Source organism: Lichenostomus cassidix, chromosome 2, assembly GCF_008360975.1.
Source record: "Lichenostomus cassidix isolate B80296 chromosome 2, HeHo_3.0, whole genome shotgun sequence".
NCBI classification, from domain to species: Eukaryota; Metazoa; Chordata; class Aves; order Passeriformes; family Meliphagidae; genus Lichenostomus; species Lichenostomus cassidix.
The window spans coordinates 22,395,894-22,412,546 of NC_139482.1; the positions used below are offsets into that span (position 1 = coordinate 22,395,894).

General features: G+C 38.4%; 1 protein-coding gene across 4 annotated transcripts in view; it reads left to right on the forward strand.

Moving 5' to 3' along the window:
• The window catches only part of CDK14 (cyclin dependent kinase 14), a 516,637-nt gene that overhangs the window by 157,506 nt on the left and 342,478 nt on the right, over nt 1–16,653 (forward strand). For all 4 annotated transcript variants that reach the window (XM_085050690.1, XM_085050689.1, XM_085050692.1 and 1 more), the window contains one exon: nt 1,884–2,007. In XM_085050690.1, the coding sequence (XP_084906816.1) occupies nt 1,884–2,007 (124 nt within the window). The remainder of the gene's footprint in view (nt 1–1,883; nt 2,008–16,653) is intronic.

Below are 16,653 nucleotides of genomic sequence, written 5' to 3' on the forward strand. Positions count from 1 at the left end.
AGCTGTCCTCAAGAGCAGATGTTTATTCTGTTTAGCTGTGAAGTTGTTGGGCATTTTGTTTAACACGTTGTGTCAAATCACTTGACTCTTTGCACTAAAGCCAAATGAAAGACATTAATAAATATATTTTGAGTTATTATAAAGATTACAGTGCTGTAAGCTACCACGATAATTGAAATTTCTTTGCGTATTTAAAAATAATGTTTGAAATTAAATGCCATTTATTTAACCTAGCAAACTGGTTATTTTGCCCATCTTTTTTATTTTAAAAAATGTATTATTTTGAAATAATTTAATAGAGTTTAATTGATATTTTCATGCTGTAATGAAAGCCATTTCTGCTTCTTGCTCTTATTAAAACAGTTTTTATGGACCATGAATTCCACTTTAACCACAATTCAAAAAAGAATGAGCATGTTACTTATGACTTTCCTGCTATTCTTTGTTTCTGTATTTTGCTCTTAGGTTTCCTCAGCACATTGTTAGACCCAGCCCTGGCAAGAAGGTGATTGATATGGCTCTTTGTGCCCTGGCTAAATAGCTAAACATAGAGTGTATTGTGTCTGCACTCGGGGAAAAAATGAAATGCAATTAAATTCATTTCAACTTCAGTAACATGACATTTCTGTTTCTTTCATGTCAGCCTTTATTCTCTTCTATAATCAGATTTTGTAACCCTTTTTATAATGTCTCTTCACTTCAGTAATCACTAAATAGGATGCTTGTGTTGCAAGTTAATTAGAAATTCTCGTGTGCCTGGGTTGACTTTTCCCAACTCTTTGGTGTGTTTTCCACGTCTTCCTAGAGAGAATGTTTCACTCTCCTCTGAGCTGTGAGGCACAATGTATCTGTTCTTGAATCCTCAGTGTTTAGCTTTGGAAGGGGATTTTGTGTTCCCAGTTAGAAACTGAAATGTTTCTTAAAATATTTCAGGCAACAGGAAGAGTCTGTATATTAGCATAGGTTTTTCATAACTGCAAAGAAGACTCCTGAGAGTTCATTCACCCTTTGTGTTGACAAAGCCCATGATGGTTAACACAGCTTTTCACAGCAAGTCTCTGTAAGGATGCAGGAGAATGATGCATGCAGGAGATCAAAGGGGAGGACAAAAGATCTTCGTCCAGCTCTTTGTCCGTAATTGTAAATTGCAATATACACAATAGTAATGCATAGTTTTAGGGGTAAGCATTTATAGAGTCCAGGGAAAGACTTTAAGAAACTGGAGGGGGAGTGAGTTAGGTTTCTATCTGAATTTACCTTAAAGATTATTGTAAACAGGTTTCAAAAGTCGTCTTTAGGTTCAGTGAGAGTCATTATTTCCTAATGAAAAATACATAAGAAACTGCCATTAATATAAACTTCGAAGGATAAAACCTATTGTACTTGCAGATTTCCTTGGGTACACAGGCATTATTGTTATACTATTAATTTCTCCTTTGTTTTAGCCTCAGTGTCCCATCCCCCGGCCTTATCTCCCCATCCCTATCCACCCTGTACTGTTGTTTCCTATAATTAGTGAAGATACACATCTGTCTTCAGGCTACCACCTAATCTCTGAGGCCATATGGGTAAATGGAATATAATTATAATTTGGTAGAAACCAAGTCTTCTGCACATGGTTGTGTTACTCTTGTTCTTTTTAAAGCAGGCAAATTGAATCTATGATATAGTAGGGTTTGGAGGCTGGGTTTAGTCCCTACAAAGTAAGTATTTTTCAGATGGAAATTTCATTGTGTTAAATTTGGGTGGGAATTAGCCAGTTTGGGAGGAATTCTGACACAATGTTACCGCAATATGCAAGCACCCTGCATATTGTGAAGAAATCACCTGTGGTTATATGCAAAATATTAACAGAGGTCATTTTTTGTCCCCCTCTTTTTCAGTTATTTTTATTTCAGTTGCTGCGAGGACTGTCTTACATCCACCAGCGTTACATTTTGCACAGGGACCTGAAACCACAGAATCTTCTGATCAGTGACACGGGGGAGTTAAAGCTGGCAGACTTTGGTAGGCAAGCAGTTAATTACAAGTCTCTTATAATGTTGTAGGAATGTCAGACAGATGGTTCCATTGATTTCTCTTCCCCCCCACCCTATTCCTTAGACACACCTTCTTCATTGTAGATAATTGCACATTTTTCTCCTGAGTGAAGAAATTGATTATGGTCAACAAAATGCTTGATTAAAAGGGAGCAAGTGAAAAACAAATACCTACTCCGGTTCTCTCAAGGAAGTTAATGCTGAAAGTATTTCCATTTTATTTACCATGAGACCTCTGAATTAGAATTAAAAAACTTTAAAAGGAGAAAAAAAAAAATAGAGAGAGACCTGAGGAAATACAGACTGTATGAAAAACACAATCACTTTATGGAAGCAGCTCTAGGGTTGTGGAGATTTGGATTAACTTTCATTAAATGGTCATTGAAAAAGACTGAAGGACACAAGAATAAGCGTTCCTTCTGAAGAATAAAGGACACTAGGATGACTTGGACTGCTTTCTGTATCCATTAGTTCTTTGTGGGGCAGCCTTGTGTGGAGTATAAAATCAGGATAAATTACCCACTGAAATGGTAGCTTTTTGCCTATTTTTAATTTTTTAAGCCATTTTCTAGTGGCTACACCAGGGCAAGTACTCTTTCCTCTGAAAAACCATTGTGAATGCAGATGTGGAAAATGGCAATATTTTTCTATATTGGTTTTCACACAAGGTTGTAGGAATTTCTTTCTTTCCTGTATGTCAGCTTCTCAGTTATTGATTCCAGCAGAACTTCTGAAGTAAATGTGACCTATTGGTTTTTTAAAATGTGTTTTATTTTTATGGCTGCTATCCCCATCATGCTTCACATTTCATGCAGCAGCAGTAATGAGTAAACCTTGTGTGCTAATTGGCAATTTCACTGTTAATGTAGTCATGAGGTTTTGTCTTTTAATTAGCATTACTGCAATTAACAGCTCAGTGTGTATTTGCTGTGCTGGAGAAGGGAACAGGACTTAAGGTGGACACAGTCTGCAAGAAGTGATTGCCTTGGATTATTAGGGACAATAATATTGTGTTGGACAGTTAGGGAAATAGTATTTGAAGCAATTGTTTCCTGGTTTTACATATGATTTTTTGTTGTCATTTTTCAAAATTTGCTATTTCTTTAAATATATGCTAAAAAAAACATTCCTGGATGATGAGCATTCATCTTTTAAGTACTTGAAACAGGTGCATCATTCAGTGTTCTTGTAGTGAGATATGAGTTAACCCTCTGTTGGTGTTGTGCTGTTTAAGAATTTTGTTGTATCATTTATATGTATGGAACACTATGAGCTAATCTGACTGCCAAGTATCCTCTTATTATAAGCCTTTCAGGAGATTGTAATGATGGTTCTGTAGCTTTGTTGGATGCTGAAATCCATACAAGATCTCAGAAACTCTTTTGTGTGTAAAATATTTCCTATGGTGTGAGGGTGGGTTGCTGAAGCTCTGTGCTTGTGTGGCTGGGGAGAGGGAGGCTGCAAAGTTTTTAGCTGTGTTTTTAAGTAAACAGAAAACAGCCTGCCTTTCACCAGCACTATTACATGCATTGCTGGAGATGTGAACTGATCAATGAAATGTCTAACTCAGACATAAGTTGCCTCTGTCTGGTTGTGTTGCCTGGTGTTGCCATAGAGCAGGGGAAAGGGTGGGATGCTTATTTGCGCCCTGCTGCAGTAGGAAATGTAACTATCACTTCTGATTGAATTATTGCCTCCTTGTAGCACTAGGCTAAATATCCCAGTGATGACATCAAAAGCAGGATTTTCACAGCTTTGTGTTGGCAGGACTTTAAGGTTGACCATTGTGTATGGTTTTGATACAGGGACTAGAAATGTATAAGTACAACCAGAAAGAAATACACAGTGGTAGACACATGAATGTGTAATACTGTGCGAAAGATATTTTTTCTCTTTTAAGGTTGTCTTGACATAACAGAAACATCTGCATAATCTACTCTTATGCACAGAGAGAAGATTATATATCTCCCTTTTTTTTTTTTTTTTTAAGCTAGATTTTCTTTCATGGCTCATGACCTCATAAAACTGAAAACCAGATGGGTTAAATTTCTCCTCTGAGAACCAAGATGAAAAATTAGAAGTGATGAGGTTAAAGTCTGAAGGGTCATGACCTCTTTCACTGGAAGCATGAGAGATGAGAGCACACCCACGTGCTCTCTGTGTGCCCCCATGCATATTTACTTATTTACATGCTGTATTATTATAGCTCATCTTCCACCTCCCTAGTATGAAAGACTCTTCTTAAGATATAAAATACAGTCCTGTTTCTCTTCATGTTTTTCTCCCACGAATGACTAATTTGCAATAATGTGTTTGGAAAGGAAGTCGGTTTAGATTGTATACTTGATTAATTACATGAGGAGCAGTATGGAAATTAGAAAGATGGTTGCTTTGCTTTCAAATGCACTCAAAGAAGGGGACAACCTATCAAGAATTTAGTTTCTGACAGAGATAGGATTGACTTTGCTAGCATAATAAATATGAAATCCTAGAGCAAAGGCCTTTTAATCTCTAAGGACAAGACCTTCAGATTTTGGTTTCATAAGTTTACCAAAAAATCAACATCATGTCTGAAGTTTTTCATTTGGCATCAGGCTTATTTAATCTCTTCACTGTGGGATATCAAACACTTAAAAGCAGGCTAGTGGATCATACTTCTTGAATAAACAAGGTGAAACAAAGGCTATTCATGTCTGCCAGTGCCTTGCACTGCGGCTGAAGTGGAATCTTTGAATAACTGTGGGCATGTGCTTTTCTGTAGCAGGGCTCCCAGACATAAGATACTCCACTGTGTGGGAGTGTCTTTGTTCAGATGAACAGCGATTTGCTTTTCTGTCCATTGTGCCCTAGCTGCTAGGAAATGAACATTTATGAGAAGACTCAGCAGTCAAATGAAAAGGAAGAACAGAATATAGAGGCTTTATCAAATTAAAAATGGATAAGCTATAAAAAATGGCTTTCTTGAGAAGATATAATAGGGGAGACTACATCTTGAATAATTGTTGCTATGAAAAATAGTCCTTGAACACCATACCTGCATTCTTTTTTAAATCTAATTAAAATTCCAGAGTAAATTAAAGTATATTAGGAATTCTTATGGAATGAAGCACAAGAATTATGTTTGATCCTGCAGTGTGAATTAGGCTAACTGTCTGTAAGTCTGTTTATTTCTCCCCCCCCCACCCCCCCATATATCAGTCTTAGGTAGAAATAAAGTCTTTTAAACCTCTAATGAGTAATGCCATAAGAAATTTGCCTCTGTTTTCAACAGAAAGTCTGGTAATCCTCAGGGCCATCAGCCCCCTGAGGTGGCAGACATGGACAGGGAGCAGAACAGCGCCCCTGCAATCCAGGAGGAAGTAGTTAGTGACCTCCTGTGCCACTCAGACACTCACAAGTCTGTGGGTCCAGATGGGATTCATGTGAGGCTATTGAAGGAGCTGGCAGAAGAGCTCATCAAGCCACTCTCCATAATTTATCATTGATCCTGGTTAGCTGGGGAGGTCTCAGGTGACTGGAGATTAGCAAATGTGACACCCTCTACAAGAAGGGTTGGAAGGAGGATCTGGGGAACTACAGGCCTGTCAGTCTGACCTCAGAGTCAGGGAAGGTCATAGAGCAGGTCATTTTGAGTGCCTTCACGTGGCACATACAGACAGCCAGGGAATCAGGCTCAGCCAGTGTGGGTTTGTAAAAACCAGGTCCTGCTTGATCAATGTGGTTTTTTTCCGACCAGGTAACCTGCCTAGTGGATGAGGAAAGGCTGTGGATGTGTCTGCCTGGGTTTTAGTAAGGTCTTCAATGCTGTCTCCCACAGTACTTTGCTGGTGAAGCTGGCAGCCCATGGCTTACACAGATGCACTCTTTGATGGGTTAAAAACTATATAGATGTCTGGGCTCAGAGAGTGGTTGTGAATAGTCACATCCAGTTGGTGGCCAGTCACTAGTGGGGCTCCCCAGGGCTCACTATTGGGGCCAGTCCTAGTGAATATCTTTATTGATGATCTGGAAGAGAATCCCAGTGCACCCTCAGTCTGTTTGCCAGTGACACCAAGCTGGGTGGAAGTGGAGGGTAGGAAGGCTCTGCAGTGGGATCTGGACAAGCTGGATCGATGGACCAAGACCAGTTATATGGGATTCAATGAGGCAAAGTGCTGGGTCCTGCACCTGGGTTGCAACAAACCCATGCAGTGCCACAGCCTTAGGAATGAGTGTCTGGAAAGTGGCACTGGAGAAACGTTACTGTTTTACCCTTTTCCAAGAGGGGCAAGAAGGAGGATCTGGAGTGCTGCAGAATTGGTCAACCACTATCGCTGAGAAAATAACGGAGTGAGGCTTCTTGGAAGTAGCTTCTGTAAGTGTGAAGAAAGTGTTTGCCAGTTGTAGTCGAGGTGAATCATGTTTGATCCATGGATTGCCTTCTATAATGAAATGAGTAGCTAGAGTCTCCCAGGACCTTAAGGGTTAGCTACCAAGACCATGGTGATGCACAGCGTGATGGTGCTCTTTGCTGAGGTGCGCAGTGGGAGTATGAGGGATAATGGCCATAAGCTGAAACACATCTGGCTGTGAAAGTACTTCAGCACTGGAGCAGGCCAGAGACGGTATGAAATCTCTGTTTGCTTCCCTGACCGGACTGAGCCTTAAGCAATCTGGCAGATTGAGCTAGGCAAATACTCCTTCCTGTGTGGTTCTGTGAAGCAGTGAACACCACGCTTGATTTGTTTTGTTTCTCAATGATTTGATTCGGTATTATTTAGTTATTGTATATGCTGATCTAAATCAAGATTGGCTAATCAGTTATGTTTGCATGCAGATTATCATACTTAATAAACTCCAGCACCAAGTCCCTAAATAGCTGATGATAATCAGGTAGGAAGTGGGTCCCACCTTCTGTGTGGGACTTTCCAGGAAGGACTTACTCTTTCTGTGCCTCGTTTCCTATTCATATACAGGAGCCACTAGCAATCTAATATTCTGACACCTCCAGGAACAATGTGGACCTTTAATCTGATCATAGCGCAATTACTCTTACATATCCTTTAGTTAAAATAGGTTTTTGCTTTCCTAGTTGAAAAATACGTAGTTGTACTTGTTAGATATTTTCAGATGAAATATTTACATAGCTTTGAGGTGACATCACCTTTCAATGCACTGAGAAAATCATCAGGTCATGTGTGTCGAGAAAAAACCATTCAGACTTGACTAGCATGTGACTCAGTAAAACCGCTCCTGAAGCTGTGACAGAAACTGGCCAAGTCACTAGTAGGGCCCTTGGTCTGCTTCTGAGATGATCAGCTTGCTGCTGGGGTTTGTTTCTCAGGGAATTTCTTGTTTGTGGATCTTCCCTGCAGCTGCCTTTCTCTTTCAACTCTTCTCTTAGGCCTGCAGCAGAAGTGAAGTGCATGAAGTGCATGAAATGTGTGAATGTGAAGTTTGAAGACTTGTTTGGTCTCTGTTTTGGATTGTGCAATTATTGTAAGTGCAAGGACTTTCTGTGTAATCACATCTTTTAACTGGGATTATTTTTACTATGTATACTGACGTTTTTCCTGTGCTATGGATCCAAGACCTGGTGTATAAACTGTGCAGGCACCTGCATAGCTTAGGTACCTCCATAGCAGGCACACACGTGCGAAGTACGATTTTAAAGTATGGAACAACAGGTCTAGAAGTATTGCTTTACTGTAATTTTCAGGGATAGGACAGCTGGATGATTGATAATTTTCTAAACTGAAAAATTTAGGAAAGACTTGATGTTTCCTCTCCCTCCCAATCCTTGCACAGATTTTGGTCATTTTAGTACATTAAAAAGAATCTTCAAACTGCAGTAACACTACCAAAAAATTCTAGTGTTGCAAGGAGTGACAATGAGTATCAGGAACTTAGTGCTTTAATGCTTGTTTCTGAAGTAAAAGTGTTGCTCTTTCTCATCTGTGGGAGTGGGCTTTGGGGAGAAAAACCAGCATAACCTCTTCATGAAAATGTCTTCCATTTAGTCTCTCAAATAACACTGACCCTGAAGCTTTTCCTGACTGCTCTTTTTTATCTTTGGGGATCTCTTTGGATGAGTAAGGATTTGCAGGAGGTCTGTATTATGGTGAAAGTCCTACCTTAAGCTTTTGGACTTCTGTTAATATAAAGCCCTCTGATGTAATAAAAGAGGGAATCAAGTCAGTGTGATTCAACCATGCATCCTTCTAGATACATAGAGTGATTATTAATGGATAGCAGGAGCAAAGAGACTTAAGGATTATAATAAAGGGAATCATACTCAAAGGAGTTGCAGTTTAAAACTGCAACTGAGTATTAGGATGTTTCCATGAATTTTTATATGGATTTTTCTGTGGAGAGCATGACAGGGGTATATCATGAGGGAGAAAGTTATTCCTGTATATCTTACTGTTAAAATTGCTAAAACTATGTTGACATGTTGAAAAAAATCCAGTTTTTTTTCTTCACAGCAAGAATCCCATAAGAATTTCTTTATAATGTACTGTGTAAAATTCATATGAAAGGTTGAATAGCATAAAAGATTGCTTGCATGGATAACTGTTATGTTTTCACTGTGTAAATGCTCCACAGAGTATCAGTTCTTGAAGCTGCTGATATAAGGAGTTGTCCCAGTGCCCAAAGGGCTGGTATTATATTGTCAGTAAAGCTTGATGAAATTGTTAGCAAAACTCCTCTGGGAGTGCCTCTAGTTATGTAGGCTGGCTCCCTTTGGTGCCCTGTCTTTAAGTGAGCCTAAGGAGCATTGCAGCTACCTGGCATTTGGGGTGAGCTGTGGGAGCAGCCAGGTCACCCCTGGGGCAGCTGGCCCCACACAGCTCCTGCCCTCCACAGCAGCCCTGCTGCAGGCACTGGTGAAAGGCTGGAAGCTGTCTGCGTATTGCTTATCAGAGGCTGCTGCTGGTAAAGAAAACCAGTTTACACCAAACATAGGTCCACAGACCCTTCTAACACCCTGTCTGAGTTGAACATGGAAAGCAAAGACATTTCTTTCCCATATTCCTGTGGGAGGTTGCTGCTACTGCAGGTGCAGCCTTTTCCTTTCTGGCAACAGCCTTTGAAATCTTTAGAATTGGTTCATGTATCCCTCAGGAAGGACAGTAATGGGTTTCTTTGAGGACTCTAGTTGTATTAAATACCAAGAAATGAAGATGACTTCAGTGACAATGTTGTGAGGAAGTTGAAAAAAAAGGAAGTGGGATCCTGGAAAGTGAACCCCAAACTACTCAAACCTGAGTCAGCTTGCAGGTCTTTATAAAGCACAGCTATTTTTGTGATTAACTGTAAATACCTCATTTTCCATGGAGAGCAGAAGCTGCTGATGCTGTTTGCAGTGCAGTTGGGGCTGGAGCAGAGCAGACTAAGTGTGTTTGTCCTGGAATAGCCTCCATCACATGTTACTGACTCAGGGTAAAAAGCACTTGCTATACACACTTTCTAGATCCAGGCAAAATGAGGCTGGAGCTTAGGAGCAGAGCTGATAGATAGCTATGGCACCTTCAAACCTTTTTTCTTGGGGGAAAGATAAATGTTGTAGGCTGCAAAAGCTGTGGGCACTGTGGGCCCAGAGACCTGTGGCAGGCTGCCATGTTATTTATTTTGCTTTCCCAGGATGATACACTTGCCTAGACCTTCCTTCTCAGTTTCTAATGGTATAACTGGCTGCTGTGAGCGAGCAGCCAAAGCTGCCTCCTTCCCTTTCCCTCCCAGGGGAAAAGGCTTCATATGCTATGCTTGTGACGTTCTGTTGTCATGCTCAGATCTGTGGTGAAATGGGGAGGGAGAAGGGTAGGTGGCAGAAAATTTCAAACAACAACAGTGCAAAGGGGGAGATCTGATTTCTGGCATTTGGGCTAAAGGATTGTTTCAGAGGTGAAGATGTAGGAGAAGGTGTGGTCTAGTGATGCTGGAAATGTTTTTTTTCTTCTCATATTCATTTGGTTTGTCACTCTCACCATGGATCTCCATCTAATTTGCTTTGTATATCTGATGGTTTTATCAAGGTTCCAGTTAAAAATTACCCTGTGAGAGTCAACACAGGAAGAATACCTTGTGGGCAGAAATTGGGTTTCATAGTCTATGAAGAAAGAATAGATTTGACACGAGTTCACTCTCTGGAGACAGCAATTGCAAAAACTCTGAGGAGGTTCTGTATTCAACTAAGACTTGAACTTCTCCCTGCCAATAGTTAATGCAAAGTAGAGCCACATACTGAATTTTTGTCTGTGCTACTCTTCACTGATTGCTTTCTAACAATTGAAATTAAAATTCTTGAAATACCAGTCTTTTCAGCACTTACTAAAGCAGATGTTGTAACTTAAGCTCTTCCCACTGAGACGCACTGTGTAGGATTATTGACTGAAAAGGAAAATGTTTTATTTTTTAAAAAGCATGAAGGACCTGGAGATTGGTGTGACTCACTAAATGGGTCCCATGTTAAATGCATCTCAGATTACTTAGGCTTCAATCCAATTCTCTATTGTTACAAGTTAGAGTTATATCAAGCCTTTAAATAGGAAGAAAGCATCTTAATTATCCATTAAGGGCAATAAAGGAAGTTGGTTACGACACCATTAAAACAACTGTGATGAAAAATCTGTTTCAGTGTTTTGTACTTAAGAAGAACATGGGATTTGGATGTTATCTTTCCTGCAGCTAGCTCAGTGCTGCGTTATTATGAGAATCATGATTTTTTTTTATTGCCTTGTATTGCCCAGCTAAGTGTGGACTAGACTGTTATGTGACAATTGCACAAAAGACTTGGAGAACTGTGATTTGCTGTCTGTACAAAAGAGATCCATCCATCCAAATAAATCTCTAGGTGTATCTAAAACAAATATTGTTTTATTTGAAAACAAAAGAGCCTTATTCAGTCATGTGATGGTATTGTATCATTTTTATATGAGAACATTTTCTCTTCCTATATGTCTTGCTTCTGTCATAGCCTTAGTTCATATCCTTTTGATTACCATGGCTGCAAGCACCTGTATTTAAATATCAAATTTTCCTTAAAACTTTATTGTTTTGAAGCGTCTTTGCTCGTTTCTGTCACAGCTGTAACAGGGAAAAATGCTGTAGAGAAAGGTACTACTTATGGTAAAGCTTTTGAATATAGGCTTTTAGGTAGCCACAGAACTCTCTGTCTTTGCTTTATTGCTCTGATTATGATTTTGCTTTATGTTTCCTTATTTAAGAGAACATACTGTATTATATAGTGAGAAAATTATGCCAAGTTTTAAAGTTATTTTAATGCCATTAGTGTGTTAATATTTATGCAGATTTATTTTACACAGGAAATAGTCAGCTATGTAGATATTAAAGGTTAACTGGGAAAGGTGTGGATTAAAGAAGAAAAAATTCATCATCAGTCAGAACAAAAATATTGATATGCAAAGAAAAAGATTAACGTGAACAGAACTGGCAGTTCATTAAGAGAAATGTGCCATTTAATAAGGTCTGAAATAATTCCATAATTGAGGTTGCATTTTAAAGAAACGGTGGCTCTGTAATTTATAACATCATTTGTTTTGTCCCAGACAGTTTAAAACCTTACCTTTCTGCAACACAGTCACTTTTTATCTAGGTAATTCTTAATAATTTTTTCATTCCTTTAGAAAGACACAGTGCTAGTTGTATTAATATATTCATAGATGCATAATTTGTCCTAATATAAATTTAAAACATGCTTGCAGGGCTACCTGCATTAAGATGAGAATTTCCCCTGCATCAGTCTGCCTTGATGATAGCCAGAAGTGATCAGGGAGTGCTTATCTTTGCAATACTTGACACTTCTCCAGCAATTTCCATTTCCAAAAACTATACAAATAAATGATAACTCCAGGTAGCTACCCTTAGGTGTATTACAAATATCCAAACTTCTTTTGACCTTTTGGTCTCATAATTTGAAAAACCCAAAGTTAATGAAAGTTAAAAGGGGGAGATGGGTTTCAGCAGCTTTTTGTCTGGGTGATGTGGGAACATCAACCACCTCGTTGCATGGGGAGAAAAAGGTGCTGAATAACTTATGATTTACATGGTAGGGAGAAAGGCAGGTTAGATGTTCACCTTGTTAAAGGTCCTCAAGCTCTTCTCCAAGGTCAGTTTTACCACCTTTGACTTTTATAGCTTATAATTTGTCAAATTGTACAGCAATTTTTTTGTGTGGTCATTGGAAATAAGGTAGGAGGAGATTTGCAGATGTAATCTCTTTTATTCCCACCCACATATGCATATCCTTCTTATTGGAGTAATTTTAAAGTCATTCGGGCATCAAATTTATTTGCTCTTGTGACCATATTTGCTTTTAAGGATACATCATTGCAATGTTTTTTACGTTATTTATAGACTCTTCAAGCAGGCTGGAAATTTGGTTCAGCTCTGAACTGTCTGTAGACCTTAGGAAAAAACTAAAAAATCAAAAAAAGGTGAGGGGAGGGTTAAGAAAAAGGCCAGCAGATCACTGAAATGTAGTTAATAAACACAAATGCCTAATTTTAGCTTCTTGAAATTTTGGCAATTCCTTGGCCATTCGGTCTTACAGTGCTCAGGATTACCACCAGCTTTGCTACACAGCTTGCAGGATGCAATACTAAATGAGACATGCTTACATGTACTAACAATTGGTTCATGCATGCAAACTTGATACAGTAAATGGTTTAAATAAAGCATGGAATGCTTTTATAACAGTATGACAGTAGAATTTTGTTGGTGGTCAAAATGCTATTATACAAAATACTACCTTTGCTTGCAATTTACAAGTAATTTTTATTGAGCATTGCATTCAGAAGTACATTCATCATCCTCAAGTTAAAGAATAGATAAAAGAATGGCTTGGTTTCAGTACAGACAAATTTTCACTTTTTTTAATAGTTACAACACAGGGTTTTGCAGTTCTACTGATCTGGTAGGCTTACATCTGTATATAAAGGGCTAGATTGGGCTGCACAGCTCCAGCTTTGCCATTCTCACATTTTGGTGTACATTATTGCTTTAGAGAAAGATGCTGCATTAGGAGAAGTCATTTTTTAACTATATATTTCCAGAATCATAGTGTTAAGGAATAGCCTTAATGCCCTTCTAATGTAACTTTTTAAAAAATGAAATTGTCTGTTTTCATTTCTTCTTTTTCTTTGACAAAATTGTATTAAGAACTGATTAGGTGACTGCAAGAATATGGATGCCTTATTACTGATGCAAAGTCAAATAATCATTTAGACCTAAGCATATTGGAATGTCTCTCACATAAAACTTTTCTTCTAAGATTTGTGATTCAGGTAATTTAAGATGACATGTACATTAAATGAGTTTTGAGGAGTGATTCGGTTGAATGGGTGAATTTGAGACTCAAGAGATTTCTCTTGTTAGATGTTGCTTTATAATGTTGCTTTACAAAAGCAACAGTCCTTACACAGCATTTTGTAATGGCTTCTCTCTTAAAAGCAGTGGAAACAATTTTGAAAATTTGTGAAATCTTCAAGTTATTTAGTAGCTATTTTGTTCTTTGTATTTAAAAAAGCTTTTATATAATTGAATTTTCTTTTTCAGTTTTGTTAGTTTTGCACCAATATCTGTTTTCAGATCATTCTCTGACTTAAGCCTGTGCAGTCAGATGTGGCTTTAGATACTGTGAGTGTTACCTAGTATGGGAATGTATGTACTAATGTGATAACACATGCAAGATGTACTCGAGTTCTTTGGTAGAACTCCAAGGCAGTGTTTTACCTACTAAGGGAATACATGAGTTGGGAGATATCACGTTGTAGCAATGAGAAAAGTCAGCTGAATATTTGTCTTATCTATAAAGAGTCTGGCTCAGGTCCTGGCAGCAGCCTGGGTTAAACTCCATGAGCTCTAGAGAGTTTGTGCCAGGCAGGGCAGCTGTGGTTGGTAAGGTGAGGCTGCATGAGGGACCAAATGCAGTTGCATTCTGCAGCACAGGAATGAATGTATGCTCAGGTGACACCTTGGCTGGGAAAGGAGGCATGTCAAACCCACCTGCACTGGCTCTGCAGTACAGGGGCCACGATCTGGTGGATACTAGCTATGAAATTGTGTCATTTATATGTAAGTCAGACTTTGTATTGTAGGAATTGGTGCTTTCAGTACCCGTGGGGTGACAGTATTTCAAATTCGCAGATTCCACTCCTGCAGGGCAATGTCAAATGGCAGCATTGTTTGATTTATAAGTAAAATTCTTGTGAGATCTGATTTTCAAAAATACTGTTTGTCTATAATGTTAATATTGTTTAAATACTTGCTTTGCCATGTAGCCTGTTCTTTTTAAACTACTTATCCTAGAGAAATTCAAATAAATTTGCAGCTACTTGATTATGCTTTTAATAGCTGACCATGACTTGAGGTATGCTCTTCATCAAAGTTGTCCAGATATTTTACAGCTAGATAGGAAATGATAGATCAGCAAAACTGATCCCACTGGAATAAATCAGTCCATAGAGTAACATCCCAGTAGCCATACTACTGTTGCCTTTTGTCCAGCACTACATGGATTCACTTCACTGAGTTGTGGTCCCTTCAAGAGGTGGAGAGAGCAGTATGTGGCATCACCTTGTCACTGCTAGTCTCTACAGTCAGCTAAGAAACAAAATTACCTGAGTATAAAAAACTGGGATTAGATGTTTGAACATAAAACTGTCAGTGAAACTTAGCTTTTGTGTTTCTGTTTGGATGACTGTAAATCACTACAGTAGCACCAAATTGTGTTTATTAAACAGTTCTTCAGCTGTCAGGTTTAATGCAACATGAAACTAGAAGGATTTAAATGGTACTGATGCCCTGCATACAATTGGCTTGCATCTGGTATGTGTTTAGACCTCTTTGCACATGAGTAGAGAGGGAGGCAGTTTGTCTTCATGATGATTTTCTAAAAAAAGGTAAGTCTTGGAGAGCACAGAGCAAGAATATTTATTTCTTTACTGCTATGTTGTATTTAACCTGTCTCATGCCAGACATCGAGTACCTATCAAATGATAAGTTATCCAGGTACCAGTTGAAAAGGTTTGGTTTACTTTTACTTGAATGCCAGATGGAATCATCCAGAAATGGCTCTTGCAGTCCTGCTTTTAGTTGTAAGGGTAGAGTTCAGAGTAAAATGTTAGCTTCAAGCACAATAGCCTGCAGTAGGTTGTTAGCTTCTGTGTTTGGTGCTCGATGGACTATTATGCTTCAGCAAATAGGACATCTGTAGTCTCAATTTGTCTCCATACAATGCTGTTCTCCTTAAGCCCTTTTTTCCTTTTCTGGGTTCCTTTGATTTGTTAGGGAAAAATCCCAATGGCAATGAAACATTTATACCTCAAAACTGTATGAAAGTGGTCTGTTACCTTTCTTGTCTTCAGCAAGTTCATTACTCAGTTCTTAAAATTCCACATATAAATTATTACTATTACACAAATACTTGTCCAATATTGATTAGGATCACTCATTCATAGCTGCTTGCCTGTTTTCTCTCTTTTCTCAAGGAATATTAAAATATCCTGAGATGCATTACTTCTCAGTTTCAATGAAAATTATTTTCTGCCTGTTTGTCCTTTCTAGAACTTCCTCCCTGCACTCTGCAGATATTCTCAATTTAAAACCATCTGTTCAGCAATTGTTAACTCTTTGCTTCAAACCTAATAACTTCCCTGTGGAAAGAGTAATTCTGACATTTTCACTTACAGCCTTATTAGCAAAGTGATGTGTTCCTGCTGGGACATTTATAGGAGTAGGGGGCATCATCTTCTCAGACTTTTTGTAAGACAACAAATTGTTAAATTAAAATCCAGAATTTGGAAACCAAGATTGAAATCAATCTGCTGTTAAGACAATTGTGGGCATGTATACCACATCCATAATGAGTCCAAGTCTTTTCTGTAATGCAGAAGTTATCTTTGATGTGAAATTGCTTACTGTTTTTGAGTCCTGTTAGCTCTTACATCCTTGTGAATGTTTATAATGTTGACGCAGTTTGTTTCCTTTTTTTTTTTTTTTTTCTGCCTACACTGTTATTTTTCTACTTCCAGACTGGGGAGGCAATTTGAACATATTCATGCTGACTAGAATGCCATAGGAGTAAATAAATTTTCCTGGTGTCAAAAGTGGAGTATGTATTTCTTTTGTATTTCTGTGCCACTTTTTGCATAGTACCCAATTGTCAGTGTGTTTTTTTTCCTGCTCATAGATAATGAATTAATTTGTCAGTCATATTCAAAATCAGTGTGCTTTTTTCAAAACATATTAGAAATTCTTTATAAGGATTTTAAAGCAAAGAAATAAACAGCTTTATTGCTATGATAGCTTTCAGACAAATTAACCAAAGGGATCTTATAATATGCAACCAAGACCTGAGCTCTTCCTTGTATCCCTCTTTTCTATTCTGTATGATCCTTTGGATGGCATAGGAGGCAGAGGAGAGAGTCTTTAATGAAAAAGATGACACTGGATTTGTTGGAAAGAGACAACCACTTTTTATGAGTCCTAGAGTCATTCTTTCTGGTAGCAAGAAAAGTATTTCTGTGTCTCCCCATTCTGTAACTAGTGTTTGTCAATTGGCAGTTGAGTCCCATTCACAGACTAGAATAATTACCATCTGTGTTACTGTAAG